The sequence below is a fragment of the Buteo buteo genome, chromosome 3, assembly GCF_964188355.1.
Source record: "Buteo buteo chromosome 3, bButBut1.hap1.1, whole genome shotgun sequence".
Taxonomy (NCBI): Eukaryota; Metazoa; Chordata; class Aves; order Accipitriformes; family Accipitridae; genus Buteo; species Buteo buteo.
Window position 1 is genome coordinate 22880992 of NC_134173.1, and position 19751 is coordinate 22900742.

Consider the following 19751-nt stretch of genomic DNA (forward strand, 5'->3'; position numbering starts at 1 on the left):
TGCTGTTGACCATGTTGCTGGATACTGGCAAGCCATCCCCACAGGCTCCTCCTGGCTCCCTAAGCCAAAGTCACTGCAGTCCCTCCCTGCTGCTGGTTATCTCTTCCTTCTGCCAAAAACCAGCCTCCTGCCAGGTGTGAGGCTTCACAGTAGTGGGACAAGCACCACCCAACCAGGTCTTGTCATTGCAATGGCTGCAGCCACTGCACCACAGACTCCCTTGGCAGCCCCAGTGGTGTTTGGAGCGGGGTCCAGCTGAGTGCCTGACTTTAACCCCGTTCACAGCCATCTGTGTGCTGGGCTGGTCACAGAACTCACAGCAGAGGTCTCCACACCTCATGAAGCCCATCATTTTGCAGGATGTATGGTGGAGCACTGTGCATGAAAGACGAACTAGTTGCCTTCTGGCAACTGCAAAAGGTGCGTGTATTTCATGTCCCTTCAAGTATGCTAAAGCTGACACTCCCTAAGCATACTTGGGAGGGTTTGAACCATGGAGTGAGTTCTGCTCATGTGCCTTCTTCAGTTCAGGAGAGAAGGGGTGCAGCTGTGAGGGATTTAGTGCATGCCCAGATGGTACTAAGCCCTGGCCCCTTGGTGCAGCTGCTTTGATGTCACCCGTATGTAACGCTGCTGAGGAAACTGTTATGGACCAGCCGACGAAGACAGATGGTGAAGCTGTAAAGGGGGGGTGTATGCCCCGAGTTTACATTTCTCCCTTCCCAGCACTGCTCTTGCTGTTTGTATTTTTCAGGTGTGAGGTTGGCACCACCCACTGGACCCAGTGCAATGAGACTCCCGTGAAGTTTGCTCGTTTTCCCGTCACTGGTCTGATTGAAGGCCGTTCCTACATTTTCCGAGTCCGAGCTGTGAACAAAGCTGGCATCAGCCTACCGTCCCGGGTGTCAGAGCCCGTGGCTGCTCTGGATCCTGCTGACAGAGCCAGGCTTAGAAGTAAAATATGCTTTTTGCAGGTTGCTTGAGAGGTTTAAGAAGTCACAACTCATTAAAAAAAAAAAGTGTGACTATCTACTCAGAAGCCTTCGAAATCCCACTAGAGGGAGCAATGCAAAACCAAAATACTCTTTGGAGACAGCTTTGCCAAGAGAAATCATCTCAGTGCTTTTTGCACTAAGTGCTCTGTCTGCTGAAATGGGTTTGCTGGCTGCGGTGCTATGCTCTGAAATTGCAGAGAGGGGGAAAAGGCACAGGAGAGCTAATTGCCTAAAGAGACCCACTTTTGTTCAGCCAACAAAATAGCTGAACAGCTCCTGTGAATAGTCTCTCTCTGAGCCACAGACAACGGTGGCTGATTTTGTGCTCATGTGACAATCAAAGTCATGTAATAACATCAGCACAATATCAGGGTAGCCCAACAGACCCCAAGCTCTCTTCTTTAAAGTTAACATTTTACAAGTCAGGATATTTCTCCTGTGGCCTGGCACTATCCCAGACATTTTGCTTCCAAATCCACCTCTCTAACCATATGCCAAAATCGTATGCCTAAAATACAATTATTTCTACTTGTTTCTGAAGTTTTACTCTTTAAAATGGTCCAATGTGAAGGGCTATTGTATGCAAAGCTACAGGGCTCCCATGGTCCCAGCTTGTATGTCTTACCGTATATAGTGCTGCAAGCTACAAACTACAGTCAGATGATCAAGGTTCCCATTCAAAATAAAAACAAAAAGCCTAAGGAGGTTTGGCACTGTCAGGAAACTTTGTGCTCAGACAGACACATGAAACCTGAAGTCTAGGGGAGGCCTCTTCTCAATGGGAAGCACGGAAGCTATCTCAGGAGATGAAGTCTAGTCTTGGTGGCCTATTGCCATTGTATTTCCTCCTCTCATCCCTCTTGATCTGCTTTTCTTCCCACCTGTTCCCTCTCTGCTTGCATCTCCAAAACAGATCAGCCAACATAAGGTGAAGCACATGGAGGTGTAGAACAGCATTTGCAAAAATTATCTCTGAAAGTGCATTGACCTGGTTGATAGCTGAATGTGTAACTGCAATAATATGATAATGTAGAGGCACTGAGAGAGCCACCCAAATCACAGCAAGTGGATATGTTGAGTCAGGCTGAGCCATTTCTGTTTGTGACTGTGACCCATGATTTGAAAGCTGGTAATGTGAGGAAAAGTGGTTAAAAAGAGACAAAAAGCAGCCTGCAGGAATTTGTCTATTCCTTTAATAAGTGAGCTGTTAAACCAAATGAATAGAATATGGAAAATAAAGAAGTTAATTCTTTGAAAACGATGAGCTGAGTGAGCCAAATACCTCTGCTTGTCACCTAGGTGACTTCAGTGATATTTCTGGAAGAAATAGATGTTTCAGTGGATTAAATATTCTAGCTGTATTGATTGCTGAGCTGCTTTCAATATTCAAGCTGGTAAGCCTGCAACTAGCTTGGGTAACTAGCTTCCTACATGAGCAACAGTCACAGCAGTAACCAAAAATGTAGCTCACGTGAATCTTGCAAATATTAGTTTTGAACCACAAAAGAGCAGGTTTTCTTGTTATTTCAAAAATTCCTGAAGACTCCCATTTCCATGATACCTCTGACATTTGTTTCAGGTCACCCTTCTGCTCCCTGGACTGGACAGATTATTGTCACTGAGGAAGAACCTGCAGGTAAACACAGCCCTTTTGCCTACAAAAGTCTAATGTGAAGCTGGCTGAGTAATTAGGAAAACTCCCAGTTTGTTCAGTGGACTTTGGCACCCACCCAAAGTTCGTTGTTCTGAGAGTCACTCGACCTTGAATAACTCACAACTTGGTTGTCAAGGTGAGGCTTCATTATTCAGGACCTAACAAATAAACATGCTCAGAGTTAAAAGAAGGATGTTTAAAACCAATGTTTAGAAGACTTTTAACTCTACTTTTTAAAAACATATCAGGTGCCAAGGTATATTAATACTCTTTCTATATGTTAATTATGGCACTAATTCTGATACAAATGTGAAGGAATTAAATCCAATTCCCTTTTCTATTCTTCTCTGTTCTTCAGAGGGTGTTGTTCCTGGTCCACCTACAGACCTCCAGGTTATTGAAGCCACCAAGAACTATGTTGTGCTTAGCTGGAAACCTCCTGGACAGCGGGGCCATGAGGGTATCATGTACTTTGTGGAAAAGGTAAAATTGGACAAAATCGGAATCATGTTGTGGCAATTTTTACATTTGTTTTGCTGTCTCTTCTGGACTTCTAGTTAACTTCCATTTCCACCTGAGACTTTCAAACTAGGGCCAGCACTAGAACTTCATCAAGATAGCTGTAACTGTAGATTAAGAGAAACTAGAAAGAAAAGAAAGATAAGAAATAGGAAAGTAGATGCAGAATGTGTCACACAATGCAATATCCTTTTATGAATTGTGTCATTGACCTACCCTGGAGTAGACAGGCTGACAAACTCCCTCTATAATGAGAAAGCACGGAGAAAAGTCACATGTTTTTATATATCATATGTGAGATATATATATATATATAATATATATATTTAATATATACATATATGTAAAATAAAATTTGTATAAATGAAGCTTGTCTCGTGGGACAGATTGTTTACATTTTGGGTGGAAGTATTCTGCAAGAGTTTCTTTGCATCAGCACTTTCTCCTCCAACTGCTTTTTCATCCTCTACATTAACCTTCCATTAGCTTCACCAACTCAACAAAATGACAAAATTTCTTTTCTAGAACAAAATCAGTTTAATTTCAGTGTCCTGCTTTTCTGAGATGTTTTTGCATGGCTGCTAGCCTACAAAATTCTTCATGCCATCACCCTTTTTACTTGTATCTCACGGCTCACAAACTTCTTTATCAATGTTTTTCCCTATCAGTCTAGAGGTGTCATCAAGGGAGACATGAATATCTTCCCATTTTGTATTTTTTATCGCTCTTGCAAAATCTGATCTAAATAAATGAGTTTCACTTAGCAACAGGCTTAGAGAGGACGAATATATGAATTTTGAGTTTCCATATAATAAAGCTTTTTAATAACCTATTGCATGCTGAGTACTGAGCACTAATGTGACATAGTCAGATAACGTTCTCCTGAGAATTTGAAATCCCTCAGAAACGAGAACCATTATTTGAAATTATCCTTAATGTAAATCATAGGCAAAAATTAATCCCTAATATTAATGGTATAAGTGATCATGGTATGTAGAGCTCCTAGCCACAGAAATAAAAACAATTCACAAATTAATTGCACGTTATTTTTTTCTGGAAAATGAAGGTCAGATCCTGATTAATTCTGGAAGCCACCCCAGAAACATTAAGAGTGACACAAGAACATCTAGAAGCAATGTGGTAATGTTAGAGTTTTGTTCTTTGGATGATGTTGAATGTCTGCAGAACTTATTTTAAAAGTGGTCCAGAATTGGATGCAGTTAATAATAACACCACTTCCTTGCAGTGGAGAGGAGATTAGCTTTGATATATTAAAACCAGTAAGCTTTTATGTACGTTTTCTGTAGTAGGTGGACATCTGGCACATTCATAAGCTTTGAAATATGCTCATTCTGTGGAAAGGTCCAAAAAAGGAACATGACTCCCTGTTCTCCATAGCAGACATGCATTTGGTGGTCTGGGTGGAAAGTCTTGTTGGGTTAAACACTTAGCTTTCAGAGACTTCTGTTCCAAACATGGTTTCTGGGTTTGACTGCAGTGTGTTGCTGGCACAGAAGACTGGCAAAGGGTGAATACTGAGATCCCTGTGAAGTCTCCTCGCTTTGCAGTTTTTGATTTGGCTGAAGGCAAATCCTACTGCTTCCGAGTTCGCTGTTGCAATTCAGCTGGAATCGGTGAACCTTCAGAAGCAACTGAAGCCACTGTAGTGGATGACAAACTTGGTAAGTGTGTGGTCATATGTATTAAATTACCTCCATGGTATCTTTTCAGTTTATGATGTAATTGTTTTGTCTGAAGACAGATAGCTGCCCAGTAAATAATTCAAGTATGAAAATTAGTCAGTGATTTATTCCCTTTAGCTAAAGTAATTTTGGTTTGGGTTGTTGAACCTTTAATGTATAGTCAAATGACAGATGCAAACCAAAGGAACTAAGCTGCCAATAACGATGCCAAGAACTGCAAAGGCTGCAAACAGTGAAAGAAAATGAAAACTCAAGGTAGTACAAAAATGTTTTGTTTTACTTAGAGTCTTTATTGAAAATAAGCCCAGACATCAGCAGAGTTTAACCTTCCTTGTTTGCCAAATTAAACAAAAGTGAAGAATTTAATACTTACATGAATGCAGACACTATTTCCACTGGAAGAGAAGCCAGGACGTTCACCGCAGTAAAGCATCAGTAGCTACACCTACATTAGCAATTTGTTTCCAAACAGCAATGCAGATTTCAATCCAATTCCCAGATTGTCTCTGTTTACTTCATATTGGTTGAGTTCTCTGAGCCGTTTGATGCACATTAACTACATTCTTGAAGAAGAGTAAAACAGGTCTTCTTGAAAAACACTTTAGATGCATTTTGCTACTTAACAGGGGTGTTGGTTTCTGATTTATTCTGTGGGCTGCACAAAAATTTCAATGTGCACCTAACACATTTTCCCTTTTTGAAAGCTCCAGTTCACATCTCTGGTGCAGATGTTCAGCACAAGGGAATAAACTAATTTAAAGGAAATGCCCTGAATCATAGGCAATGGAGAAGTGAGGAACCTCAACACCAAAGGCTTGAACCCAATGATCCTGTCCTGTTGTGCCAGATTACTTAATTTAAATCAGAAGAATTTTTTGAGGGTTAAATCTGTATTAGTCATGGTAATATAATCAGGAATAGAATGTCATCCTTATTTTATTTGTATAATTAATTTCTGTTTCTCTCTCACAGATATTCCTAAAGCCCCTGGCCGTATTATGCCAACTAGGAATACAGATACCTCAGTTGTTGTCACTTGGACAGAGCCCCCAGATGCCAAGGAGCTGGTTGGGTACTACATTGAGTCAAGTGTAGTTGGATCTGGTCATTGGGAACCATGCAACAACAATCCAGTGAAAGCCACAAGGTAATGGATTTTAAAGCATGGAAATTATGGTCACCAGTTATTAATTTACTGGATATATGTGCTTTCCAGCCATTAGTAGTAGTAGAGTTAATTGCTTTGTGGTAGCCAGCAGGCTGGAATTGCTCTTGCAGGTGAAGTTCATACGAAGTTACAAAAACTTGTTTCAAACTGTTAGCCTTGTCCAAAAGGAATTTATAATCAACCTTATATTAGAAAAAATTAGTCAGGGGGAGGAAACATGGACATTGCTAGTGAAGAAAAGAGAAGCAGCTTGCTAGTTCTAGCTATTGTACAGCCTATCAGTTTGATAAAAAACAGTACAGCAAGGAATGACTTGTTACAAATATGGAAAACTAAATTGCATAATGTTTGGAAGCAAAGTCCTTTGGTTTGGAAGACTGCTGTAAACATTTCTGGACTGCATATCTAGAATGTCAGGAGGACATGGACTGTATCACACTAACAATATTACTTTCTAACTGCTCTTTCACTTGCAGTTACTAAGATATTAATGAACACTCTTAAATAATAGGGTATAAACTCACATTCCTTACTGACATGAAGCTCAGTGGCTAGTCAGAAAAAATAATCAAGATTTAAAACTTTGCAAGCTAAATCACATTTGGTTTTGTTTGAATAAGGATGTAATCTTCAGAGTCTAATAGATTAATTGCAGAACTTTATCTCAAGTGGATTGATGTCAATCCTGAAGCAGTACCAGCTTGTTATGACTGATTATGCTTATTTGTAATTGCTATCCATGACAACCCTTATTACAATAAGTAAGGCTCTGCTAAATACTCTTGGACCAATTTTGTTGTATAGAAGGGCATTGTAAATGCTTAGTATATCAAAAGTACATAAAACCCCACTTGCTCGAACACAAGCAGAACAATTTAAGTATTTTGTTCCTTTATATTGAAACAGTTGTATGTGCCAATATTATATACTTTCATGTATACTTCTGATTTATACTGTGGTTACATCAACTGCTGGTGAAGTTTCATGCTGTTTGCTTATTTTAAAATATGAAACATGATCTTTATTCACCATAGAAATAAAAATATTGTTCCGAGTTACTATATATTATGATGTAAATACATTGCTTATGTTCCTATCACTGCATTTTTAGCCAATGCGATATAATGTACGATGCAGTCAGGCACAGGCTGCCTGTTAACTCTTCGCTTTTCTGGTTGAGTCAATCTCAAAGCATTAGCTGTAGCTCACAGTTTGCATTATGCAGTGTATTTTGATCTTTTGAAATTTGTTGTCTGCACACATTCTGGTGAAAGCAAATGATTTGAAAAAGTCTGGTAGAATGGGTAGGGAAAATTCTGCTCTGAAAATTTTGATTCAAGTTTTATTTTTTTCCCAAAAATAAAATTTTGATTGTGAAGTACATTTTGTTTTCCCCATTATATTTGCTTCACACATTGTTGCATGATGTCAGTGTTGGTAGTGCAAGACATGACATTATGAAGTAGAACAAAATAAAAGTAACATGAAATAAAACACTTAAAATACCTATTGAAAAATAAATATTGTTTTAAATAAAATGTTTAAATTTCCAAAATACAATTTTTCCAAAATAAATTATTCCTGTCTTGGGAAATTTTGTGTTTTCAGGGTGGACACCAGAGAAAATTTATGAGGTTTTTTTTATGTGATCCTTAGGTAATCCAGTAGAAAAACTATACTAATAAAAAAGTTTGTCTGACAGATTATTGTGTCATGTACAGAAGCAAGAAAGTGGACACTTTTTTTTTTTTTTAGCTCTTGTACAATGCCCTGTAATTTTTTTGAACACTGCAATTTTCCATTTACCATTGAAAGCGAATTATGAGAACTTGTGCTACAGGTATCTTTTACTTATGTCATGAAGATGTCCTACAAGAAAATATAGACCTTATCTCTCCAGATTTTCACATTGTTTCCATTAAGAAGTATGGATTTTATACACTAGCAGAAGCAAGGTAGACCCTCTGGTAACACAAAAACTTGTGTAGTCTTAGAAGGAAAGCGTGTTGGTAAATGGTATATCTGAAGAGACATGGGTTTAGACATCATCTTCATTGCATGAATGAGATGCTTAGATACATCCTGCATTCTCTGACCTTCATTTAAAAGACTGGAGTCATGGTTTATCCTCAGTTTTCAGAAACCAGAATAAATTTCACGGAAGAAATGCTTTCTTTTCCCCCTTAATATTTTTATTTTCTTCTTAATACTTTCTAAGTATTCCTTCACTGGTTCATTTTAGATTCATTTGCCATGGTCTCATCAATGGTGAGAAGTACATTTTCAGAGTCAGAGCTGTTAATGCAGCGGGACTCAGTGAATTTTCACAGGATTCGGAGCCTATAGAAGTGCAAGCAGCCATTGGTAAGCTGTTTCCATTGCTCCTTTCAATGATAAACATGGTGATTTTTTAATTAAAGATGTTTTCAGCAACTATTTGTAAATAATTGTTTTGTTTTACAATGCTGTCCACAAATAATAATTTATCCATAGATTCTATGGTCTCACCACCATAGTTTTGCAGTCACTGCACTCTTGTAGACTGTTCACCTTCACCATCCAGTCTTCTTCAGGTGTTTCTTGTGAACCACTGTAAGAGAGCACTGCCAAGTTCACTTCATAGTTATCCTGGAAAATGGAATGTCATCCTGATTCTGTAATGTGGTATTTGTCACCTCTAATGCACACCATCCTATATATAATCAGTGCAATGTGTCTTTTGTAAACCTTCTATAACCCTGTGTGTTCTCCCTGTGTTGATGAATTATTTCTGTTTGCCACTGCCTGAACCAATCCATAAAGATTAATGAGATCATTGGGCTAGAATAAATTGTATGTCTGCAACATCCTCGCTCTCATTTGTATTAAAACTGCATACCTCACAACCTTAGAGTAGAGAAATGTGGCCTAGGGCAATTTTGTGAGATCATCTTGAAAGGATCAGAAATATGGCTTGGAAGATCTAACACTAAAATAGCTGTAGCAAATGAAGATTACTATTAACTTTCCATATTTATTCTGCTCTGAAAAGTAGACATTATCAAAAGAGTATTACTTGTGAGCAGGTTGAGAGGTATTCTATGCACTTCAAATTTTTGTGAATTCAAGCTTAACATTTTGTGTGTAAAACCTGTGATTTGTCATACTTTGGCTGTATTGCTCACTGTACGCATTTCTTAATTCTGTTGACTAAATGAAGAAAAAAAGAATGTATTCTAAATTCAAAATGTCTTTGATGTTTTCTGGCAATTATAGGGGGAGCATTGCTTCATGGTGTGTGTCCTGAACTGAGTGGTAAAGCTGGTGGACTAACAGACTGCACTACCAGCTGGGAAGGCATGCATGAGTCCTCCCAGCCTATCTTTGACACAGATGCTTTGCTAAAATGCAATGCTAAATTTAATAGAGACATGCTACTCGGTAGCTCTGACAAACTGGGGAGTACAGGAGACAATAACATGAGAGAAACGGTTAAGGACGCTGTCACATCTGCACCACAAAAAGTTGCTGCTAAACAGGCAAGTAAGTCTCAACCTGGGTATCTTTTGACACTGGAAAAAGTGACAAAGAAGAAAGATAGAGGTGAGAGTTAATAAAATAAATAGATTTCACTGCTTTGGTACATCCACTTCAGATAGTTGTAACCTCTGCTCCTTTGCACCACAAGTGAACGCACTCTCCAGTGAGGAATCTTCCATCAGACCCATGAATTACATGGCAACACTCTGTTAAGATTATTATGCATGTAATGGTATTGGAGACCATTTTACAAACTTAGTGGCTACTGACAGTGAAACATATTAATCCGTTTACTAATTTAATAGCTTGTTTGACTACATATTAATGTATCCAAGATACTGTATTATTTCTAAATCACTTCAGTAATTTTTTAGGAGTTTTGTTACCTAGTCTCTGGGTTATGTACATGTGAAGAAAACAAAATCTGATTATGATGGTAAGCATGAAAATCTGTGTTGTGTTAGGATATGTGAAGACCCTTTGTGGATTTATGCCTAAGCTACAGCTTATCCTCTGAGACACAGTGCTAATGAATGTTGTGTTGTATCTCTGACTGACAGCAATATGTAATGAGGAAAACCTATCAAGTTGAAGGCACATGTGCAAAATCATGTTTTATATTGTGAACACCTAAACACCCATTGTGCCCGAGAAATGTGGGAGCTTGAATTTCATTTAAGTCCTGGTACCTAGCCAGTGAACTGAATTCCTCCTCAGGCCTCTGAAGTGAGACTCATAAAGCTTGTGTAAAATGTTGAACAGAAAACAAAGTAGAGGCTCCTGAGGCTAGCTGACAGTGGTATAAAGCATTAAAGACGAAAGGAAACATATATGATGTAGGATTTCCATCAAAAGTAGGACTTCAGGGTCACAAGTAAGCCTTTTCATTGGTGAATGACATATTGGGTGGGGCAAGCATTTCCCCACTAGTTACAGAAAAGGCTTTATAAGAAAATGGGTTGGGATGAAGTTAAGGATTTCTGTATTTCTGTATTGTTAAATTTTTTTTTTTTAACAAAGAGGATTATGCCACAAATTTTTTAATGTAACTTCCAGTAACAGACATGTTCTGTTTCTGGTCAGTCTACAGTGCCTATGATCATGCTTCCTTCCATTAAGGTAAGATCGTGTGATGGGTGCAATGATAAAATTTGCACAGTGTATAAATTTAAAAGAGAAAAAAAGAAAGAATGAACAGATAAAGTTCATTCTCGGAAGGGAAGAATGTGGGCCTATTTAAAAAAGGAACTACAACAAATATTGTATGTGTGAAAAAGGGTTTGCTTTCAGCAATACAAATCATTGCATCTCCAATTTTTAACTTTTCCTGTAATGTTAGTTTTAGTTCCTCATTTTTCACAGTTTTAAAGCGAGTCCTGATCACTTACATCAGAGCTGCAATTGCAACACATTCTTTCACTATGTATAAGCTTGCTTCTCAAAAAACAAATGATCCTGAAAACTAATTCCTATGCAGTTTGGACTTCTTCATTTGGTTTATGGAAGCTTTTATCCTGCATTTCTTATTCCAACTCCAGAAACTTCCCTTGACCACATAAATATTGTCCTAATTAGGAAATGCAGGATGGGAGCCACCTGAATACGGTAACTGAATGCCAGTTTGACTATTGAAATACTACTTCCAACTTATGTATTATTCACATTGAAACAGCTGCTCCATCTCCACCTTATGACATCATGGTACTTGAGAGTGTTCGTGACTCGATGGTATTAGGATGGAAACAACCTAAAGTCACTGGTGGAACTGAAATTACTGGCTACTACGTGAACTATCGTGAAGTGGTTGATGGAGTTCCTGGGAAATGGATGGAGGCCAACATTAAGGCCATTAGTGAGAAGGCATACAGGGTAAGAGGTTAACTTCTGTTACTGCTGTGGGTACAGACAATATTTCCAAAACAGATCTCAAAGACAGATTCGGATGAATTATGATTCAGTGTACAGATTGCTGTTCAGAGGGTTTATATCCATGATGATAAATTTCTTTAGCTCTGTTAAACTTCTCTGCAAGATTATTTGCACACTGTCACCTGTGAATTCACTACTCTAGACATAGCCTGTTTTTTTGTAAGTCAGGCCTTCACAACAAATGGCATTCCCGCTGGGTTTGGTGGACCTACCCCAGTGCTTGCTGGTGCTAGAACCAGCTCTGTGCTAGCTGCATTTTGTTATCAGTTCTTGACCCAATTTAGAGATAGTGCTAGCTACAACCTCGTTGAGCTGCTTTGCAAATGAAAAGCAATGCCAGGACTGAGTTTCACCCCACTGTGAGGATAACTCTTGCCTTAAGTGAACTTGCTCTGTATCATGAGACAGATTAATATGATTGTTGAGCAATACCCTGCTCCCTCCTTGACTACCAAAGTGTCTATCAGTAGGAAAAGGGGTTTACAATTTGAGCATGCTAAGACTGCTCATGTGTGTTCCACCACTGATTAGAGGAAAAGCCAAGATAGTTATCGTGTTATGTATGATGTCAATAAAGCTTTTGTCTCTTCGGGCACTTAAAAGCATGCTCATGTGTTCAATAATTTTCATTGTGGCTTTCTTCTAAAGCCTTGATCCAAAGTTAATAAGTACCATCTTATTGATTCTGCAGATTCAAAACCTGAAGGAAAACATGGTGTACCAGTTCCAGGTGGCTGCTGCTAACCTGGCTGGAGTTGGGACACCCTCCCTACCCAGCCAGCCCTTCAAATGTGAAGAATGGACCATTGCTGTACCTGGTAGGATCCTGACTGGGAGGCGGAGGTTACTCAAAGCACAAGGGTGCTCTGTGACCAATTAGATTCTCAATGCCTTCAGTTTCCAGGGGAGTCAATGGGCACTGAAGTTCATACTCAGGCTTGAATTTCCATCACTTTGAGTTAGTACAACTACAATGATGCATTAAACAATCCCTATTTAATCAGTAGCATTTTACAAGCAGCTTGTATTTTCTTGATCTTTCCTGCTTGATTCCTGTACTGTCTGCCATTTTTCTTCCTAGTTTAAATGGTAGACATAAATACCTAAAGCACAAGGCAGAGAAGAATGAGGTCCTGTAACCCTTGTCTAAATGTATCACTTCAAGGCCAGATCACTGGCCTTTTAACACTCACTGAAGTGAATGAAAACAACCTCCACTGACTTCAGTGGACTTTAAGCAGTCTTTGAAGCAGCACATTAGCTTAATAATTAACTTATTTCCCTGAGTTTGTAGATTATTTGTCATTGTTGTTTGTTCATGAATATTTGATCAAGATACAAATCTCAAAATATGGGATTGTTCTTTTGGGCTAGTCTTTTTAATAGGCATGGGTTGTATTTATATCAGGTCTAGATATGATACAGAGGAGCTGCACGTGTTATGTCAGCTCTGGGTGTACAACACGGTGTCTGGTTTTGGTTTCTGAAGTCTTATGCACTAGCCCCTTTGGGATTTATTTTGGTACCACAACTCCAACTTTTACTCCTCCCTTTCAGGTCCACCCCATGATGTCACATGCACAGAAGTTAGGAAGGACTCTTTGGTTTTACTGTGGAAGGAACCAGTTTATACTGGCCGTAGTCCCATAGCTGGTTATTATGTTGATATGAAGGAAACTGAGGCAAAGGAGGAACACTGGAGAAGTGTCAATGAGAAGCCACTTCAAAAGAAATTCTTGAAGGTAAATAGCTTAAGATTCAAATACTGGTATAAAAGTATAAACATGAGGAAGTCAGCCTTTGATAGCATTGTCCTGTGCTGATCATGGTTCCGTTTAACGAAATACTTAGCAGGCTATGTTGTGCCAAGGATACACATGTGTAATGCCTGTATAGTCAGACAAGACAGTAACTCAGAAGACAATCTGGTATGACAAGCCTAAAAATAAAAGAAAGCACTGCTAAACCCAAATACCATTCTTGTAACACAGGAGGCATCCCTAGCATTTTCTGGCTCAAAGGGCAAGATAGGTATCACTACACAAAAACAGATGGCACAAAACCAGATGTTCTGATAAGGTGGCAGGTGATTCTTTCTAATACAAAGTACCCTCTCCTCACATTTCACAAGTTAAACCCAAGCTTTTTGCACTATTAGGCTACATAATTTTGTGGAATGACTTCTAAATAAGGGGTCAGCTGTATCTCAGTTCTAGAGGTACATCTGAAGTAGGTTTGGTATTTGTATGCTTTTCAGAATATTTGAAGGACAACTCACTTTAAAGTGTGATCCTTTCATATATGTTTTAAAGGAGTACTCACAGGTGTTATAATGTCAGCATGATTCCTGAAGTCACTACACTTAAATCTGTACCATTAAATGCCCTTCTGTTTCTAAATAGGTGTGACTTATTATCCTGATAATTTCATTTTTAAAACCCAGAATTTACCTGCAGTAAAAGACTATGATGTTTCAGAGTTCAATGTACATGACTTAAAAACATTCCATTCCAATAACAATGTTCCTTTTGCAAAGAAATCAATGCCAGTAATGATGCTGTTTAAATGTTAGCTATGCATACAAGGAAGGAGCAAGCCATACAGATTAGTCATGTCACTCTGGAATTGAAAAAAAAAGAGGAAGAAATATTTGTCAATTGGAAAAGAAGCAAAACAAAAAAAGAAAGGAAATATAATTGTCAAGTATCTAGACTGATCTGTAGTACACGTGAAATTAAAATCAGTGTTTTGTAACACATGGTGCATGTGTATTTGCTTCTTCCAGATAGGTGGCCTAAAACAAGGTGTGAGCTATGTGTTTCGTGTGCGGGCAACAAACCAGGCTGGTGTTGGGAAACCATCAGATGTCACGGATCCTGTTGTAGCTGAAACACGACCAGGTTTGTTAGAAATACTTCCTCTTTTTTGTCATATTTAAACAGGTTCCTGTTTGTGTGATGTGTTTACATGTAGGCTGCATGCAAACAGTCTGACCTCTCTCAAGTCAAACTTTTTTACTAAGCAGGAAATGAGTTGAGGGTCATATCTTACTTTCTTGTCTGGTATATTTTAAGGTCAGAACAGATTTTCTTACCATAACTACAGGTTTGGGAATATAAAAATACAATAAAGTTGTAAAGACTTGCATATATCTATAGACATAGGACCCACTAAGATCAGCTCAACCAAAAAATTCTACAGGTGTAGATTTTGCCCTCCGTGTAGTAAGCCAGTTGTCTATGTTTTATCATTCTCCTATTTTTTAACTTACGTACTGTGCCTGAGGAAAGGGTAAAAGAAATTACTTTTTTCCTTTGGCCTTTAAAATACAGGCTTTAAAAACTTAATGAAGTCAGTTTGGAGACCACTTTCAGTAGGAATTCAAGTGCAAATGTTTGCTGGAGTCACCCTTGCAGGCTGGCTCCAGCATGTCTATAATGCCAGCAAGAAACAGGGCAGAGGCAGAATCTCCATACCTGGAACTTCAGAAAACCCCTGAGTTTTATTTAGCTATACAGGTAACATAGGTGACTTTTTGATCAGAGTCAACACCTTTTTGTCACTAAATCCCTAACAGAATATACAAGCATGGGCTTGTGGCTTACTCATCTATAGACTACTTTAGAAGTGGAGGGTCCTACAAGGTGGAAAAACAAACTCCCAGGTATTTTAACCAAATCTAGTATAAGGTTAATATGATGTAAGAAGGTACAGGGGTACAACCCAACCTGAATCCACCATACACCTTCTTTTCCTCTGACAAGTTCCCTTCTTTCACCTCAGATCTGACCCCACCTGGGAAGGTTTCTAAGAGCCCTATAAGAACAGGAACGAAGGCAGGCAGTGGGCAGGCAGCAGGCAGGCAGGACAGCACGGGGACCTGGGGCAGCCAGGCACAGGGAGCACGAGTAGCAGTGCAGGGGCATAGGCAAAGGAGGTGACTGCTGGGGCAAACAGCTTCCTACCGTGCCTACACAGGTTGATAGTTGTTCCTGCCTGGAGAAATAGTCGGGGTTTATTTGGGACGGTATTGACTGTGACATGTTGAGCAGACATCACTGGCAATCATCAGTTCCCATTCCTACCCTGGTTGCCTCAGGAGCATTTTTGCGCAGTCCTTTCCCTGTTTCTGACTCCCAGGTCCATTTTCACATCTCCTATTACTTCAGCAGCACTGGCCCAGCTCTCATAAATGCCTGGCCCTTATGGCCAGGAGAGCAAAAATCCTAAGAAGCCTTGAGTTAGCTCTCAGTGTGGCTGTAAGTCAAGAAAGTCTGAAAAAGGAGGTCTGAAGCTGGGGGTGTAAAAGAACTGGAAAACTCAGAGCAGGGAGACTACAGCGACTGCTAGTGAGGCTGGGATGGGGAGAAGGGACTGGAAGGAGTAGATGGTAAGTTGAGAGGGTGTAAGATTGGGATATGAGGACAAAAAAGGGTAAGTGTGTGAGTAAGAAGGGCTTGGGATAGGATCTTTCAAAAATACAGTAGCCATCATTTCAGATCTACAAGCTGCTGAAGCACTAGGGCTATTTCCATCATCTGCAAGAGGACTAAGGCAAAACTTAGAAACTTATTCTTGAAAACAGCTTATATACAGCAACCACTTCTAAAAAGAGAATCAAACCACTATTAGTACTAACCTTTTGGTTTTACTAATCCATTTTCTTTGAGGGTTAATATCTATCTGTCAGACTTTTGATAAAAACTTGTTATGATAATAATCTTCAAGTGTACTAAATAAAGGATTAGTCATGCCATTACAATTAAAAAAAAATAAGAACGTAAACTCTTGTGAAGATGATCACCATGACAAAAAAAATTTGTACAGTGTTCTCAAAGTTCAATGAGGTGCATGCCCACCTGGCAATATGAACTTGAGCAGAACATTTGGTTTACAGACCTCACTGTTAGAGAAGGAGGTACATCTCAGGATCATGGCCTTTTTGCAAGTGAGGCTTGGGTTCACAGGTGTAATGCCTGAGAGATCACAGGAAAGTCAGGGTTTGCCCCAGTGAAATCTCAGGGAAGCTGAAAATTATTTACTTGTACAAATCTGGTTGACCCATATTTTGAGCTGAGATCTGCAGATATGGCATCCACCAAACTAAGCTTCTTAAAAGTATTAAGAAAGGACAAAAGGCTTATTAAAAAAATTATTTCAGAAAGCAGTCTCTTGGGCAGGCTTCCACCTTTCTCACTCAAACCATACAAATCTCAAGAACAATCATACCATTTTTTTTAAAATTACCACAAATCTTTTGGTCTTCACCAATGAATGCTGCCTTTATTAACATCTTGGATGGAGACAAAATATTGTCAGGTGTCTCTAAACAATTCCTGCTGGAATGTTGCTTTTGGCAAATGTGTAAAATTGCCAGATGACTGAGCTTTCTAACCAAAGAATGTAAGTAAATAATATCCTGAATGAAAATATTTGCTTTAATACCAGAGGCACCAATTTTCTTTATTGAGTGACATGTATAAATATAATGATGTGATAATATCCATCCACCTTTTCTTACTTGAAAAACCACATTTAATTTTTACAGTTATCTTTTAAAATTAAATGAAAAACCCACCCACATAAACAAATACCAAACCAGGCCACTTTTGAACTGTAACTTTGTCTTTAGACAAAAGCACTTCAGTGTGTATATATCTCACAGAAAGCAGGGGATATCCAAGAGCAGATTGTAACTCTTTCCCATTGCTCCCCTTAGTCCTTGTGTGTATTGGTACAAAGCAAAATTAGATTCTGATCCTGCATCAGTCACTTGAGAAGGGCTTGAACCCTAGAAGTTAATGAAACCATGTCCCATTCAACTTTTCTGACTAACTGTATGCAAGATGATGCCATTAACTCTAGTGTTTTGAAGCTGTCTGCTTCATCTTCATGTTATAGCTTTCTTTTCAAGGTAATAAAATGCTCAGATAAATGGAGATTTGATATGACATCTAAGTATTTTTATTTCTTATGACTTTAAGAGAAGCTCCATGTAGTATGTTGAAACCACCAAGCTACCTAGAGGAGGGAAATTAAGATTGCTACTACTATGGCAGCATCTTAGTATCTTTAGTTCCACTTTGTAGGACAGGTGGAGACCTCTGGTCAGTAATTTTAGAAGGATTTTTTTTTTTTAGTCACATAAATATTAGAGGTAAACACCATCATAATCTCTGGAAATAAATGCTATACATTGTTATCATAATGGGAATACTTTAAAACAAATATTAAAGATTCTGTCCTTCAAATGGACCTTCTGGTTGTAATTCTTTGTACATAAGCCGCCATCAAAAGATTCATGTGCTAATGATCTACAGGAAACTAAACACTAATGAAATGTCAAGTGATGAATCTGCATGTAATAAATTAAATTATAAAAAATTTGCAAATATGCTGCTGCCTAGTAAAATATTTATAACCTTAGACTTCATTTATCATCTATTGGTACTTAACGTGCTTCATTACTGCAAGAGCTGGTAAATAACAGTACCAAAATGGGAATACTAATCTCATCTTTCATTAAATGGTTATGGCAAATTACAAAGACTAAGCAAGCTGCATGTACACAAATTTGTCATTACGGGAGTTACTCACAGTGCTGGAGAGGATGTGTATAGTATTAGGATGATGAAACACAGAAATTTCCTTGTATGCTTGAGGCTCATTACGAATTATGCTGAAAATAAAGCATTTAATCTCAATGTTAGGAATAAAGCTCTTGTCTTTAAGGTACAATACTTTGTGGAGGAAGTGTGTCATTAGCATTCTGGGCAGCCTGGAATAGTCTTAAGCTAAGTAATATAACACGATTGCTCTATTCAGATGCAAGATCCAGCCCAGAGCTGTTCGGAAAAGGACGCTGGATGTTCTCCAGCACCTCTCAGTGCACACGCTCTCCCTGACATTCTCAGACAAGTTGCTGAAATGAAAGTTAACACCACAGATGACAAGCTTGCCGAGCCACCTGAATCCCAGATGAAATTCCCTCAGCTTCACTGGGGTGTGAGGGGGCAGGATAGAGGTGCTTTCGGGTTCCTGATCTGGGATACACCCTCAGGGCCTTTTAATGGACAAACCTGGTAACCTTATCCAGCTCAAGGACTGTAGGTACTGGCAAAACAGGGTGGGCAACTTAAGCAGCTAATTGCAAATATTCACTCCCTTTGTGGGTCCAGGATTAGTGCTGCAGACGGTGGCAGGGCTGGATGCCAAGCGCAGCAATTAAACCAACCTCCGGGGCTGAAGACAGTGTCACTGAAAATGTGCCTCAGTTGCACAAGTGTGCACTGCTGGGGCTATTCGATTGTTTCTTCTTATGCCTCCTGCACCTCTTCAAACACCCACATTTGCACATGCTATTCCCTTTAGAGCTCTTATCTTATTAGGGAATAAGAAATTCATACTGCATAATGAAAGCTCTGACTACCCCTTACCACGGAAAATATTGCTATTTAATATTTCAAACATTTAGTGGATTTAGAGGCTTGCTATTTTTTTTCCCCCTTCAGGTTTTTCCAGAGCAAATATCATAACTCTCATGTGTGCTTAGACCTGCTCAAATAAATCAGTTGATTTATGATGCTCTTTAATCTGTGGATTAGAATAAGAACTGTTCTTGTGAATCAAAGACTAAGGATGCCAATGTTTGCAGCAATTTATGTGCTGAGAAAATGGTGAGGATCTGCTTAATCGACCCTATGAATGTCTATATAAATTAGTTTGCTGGCTCCTCTGAGAAAGTGGAATTGCATTGTTCTGCTCTTTCAGGAACCAAGGAAGTGGTGGTTGATGTGGATGACAATGGAGTAATTTCCTTGAACTTTGAATGTGATCAGATGTCTCCAAACTCTAAGTTTGTTTGGTCCAAGAATTATGAACCGATTGAGGATGACTCTCGACTGAACATCGATACCAAAGGCGGAAAGTAAGAACCCTCAGGGGTAGCAATAGTCTCGTGTTTGAGAGATCTAGACTGGTCACAGAAATCCATCCTTTTGGATGTATGACCTCCGTAAGAGTTACATCTACCTCTGTCACTGGAAGGCTACTTCATGAATATGCTGTTCTCCAGCAAGTCCATTTGGAAACTGTAGCTTGTACAGAATGAGTCAGACCTCCTGTTCAGGCAATTTAGTTATGTTTAGGCATAGGGAGAGAAAATCCATGCTCTGTCATCTTATAACCTGTCAATCAAGGCAAATTATTATTATTCCTATTGTGATTATTTTAAATCTCCAAAGGATAAAATTATTTGGCTGCTT

General features: G+C 38.9%; 1 protein-coding gene across 4 annotated transcripts in view; it reads left to right on the forward strand.

Annotated features, from left to right (window-relative positions):
- MYOM1 (myomesin 1) overlaps positions 1 to 19751 on the forward strand; it is an 81007-nt gene that overhangs the window by 34152 nt on the left and 27104 nt on the right. For 2 of the 4 annotated variants that reach the window (XM_075023072.1, XM_075023074.1), the window contains exons 12-23: positions 755 to 954; positions 2575 to 2631; positions 3008 to 3132; positions 4667 to 4850; positions 5844 to 6018; positions 8282 to 8403; positions 9295 to 9312; positions 11231 to 11427; positions 12179 to 12305; positions 13045 to 13229; positions 14273 to 14387; positions 19258 to 19414. In XM_075023072.1, coding sequence (XP_074879173.1) covers positions 755 to 954; positions 2575 to 2631; positions 3008 to 3132; positions 4667 to 4850; positions 5844 to 6018; positions 8282 to 8403; positions 9295 to 9312; positions 11231 to 11427; positions 12179 to 12305; positions 13045 to 13229; positions 14273 to 14387; positions 19258 to 19414 — 1662 coding nt within the window. The remainder of the gene's footprint in view (positions 1 to 754; positions 955 to 2574; positions 2632 to 3007; positions 3133 to 4666; positions 4851 to 5843; positions 6019 to 8281; positions 8404 to 9294; positions 9313 to 11230; positions 11428 to 12178; positions 12306 to 13044; positions 13230 to 14272; positions 14388 to 19257; positions 19415 to 19751) is intronic. The other 2 variants (XM_075023073.1, XM_075023075.1) reach the window with 1 other exon arrangement.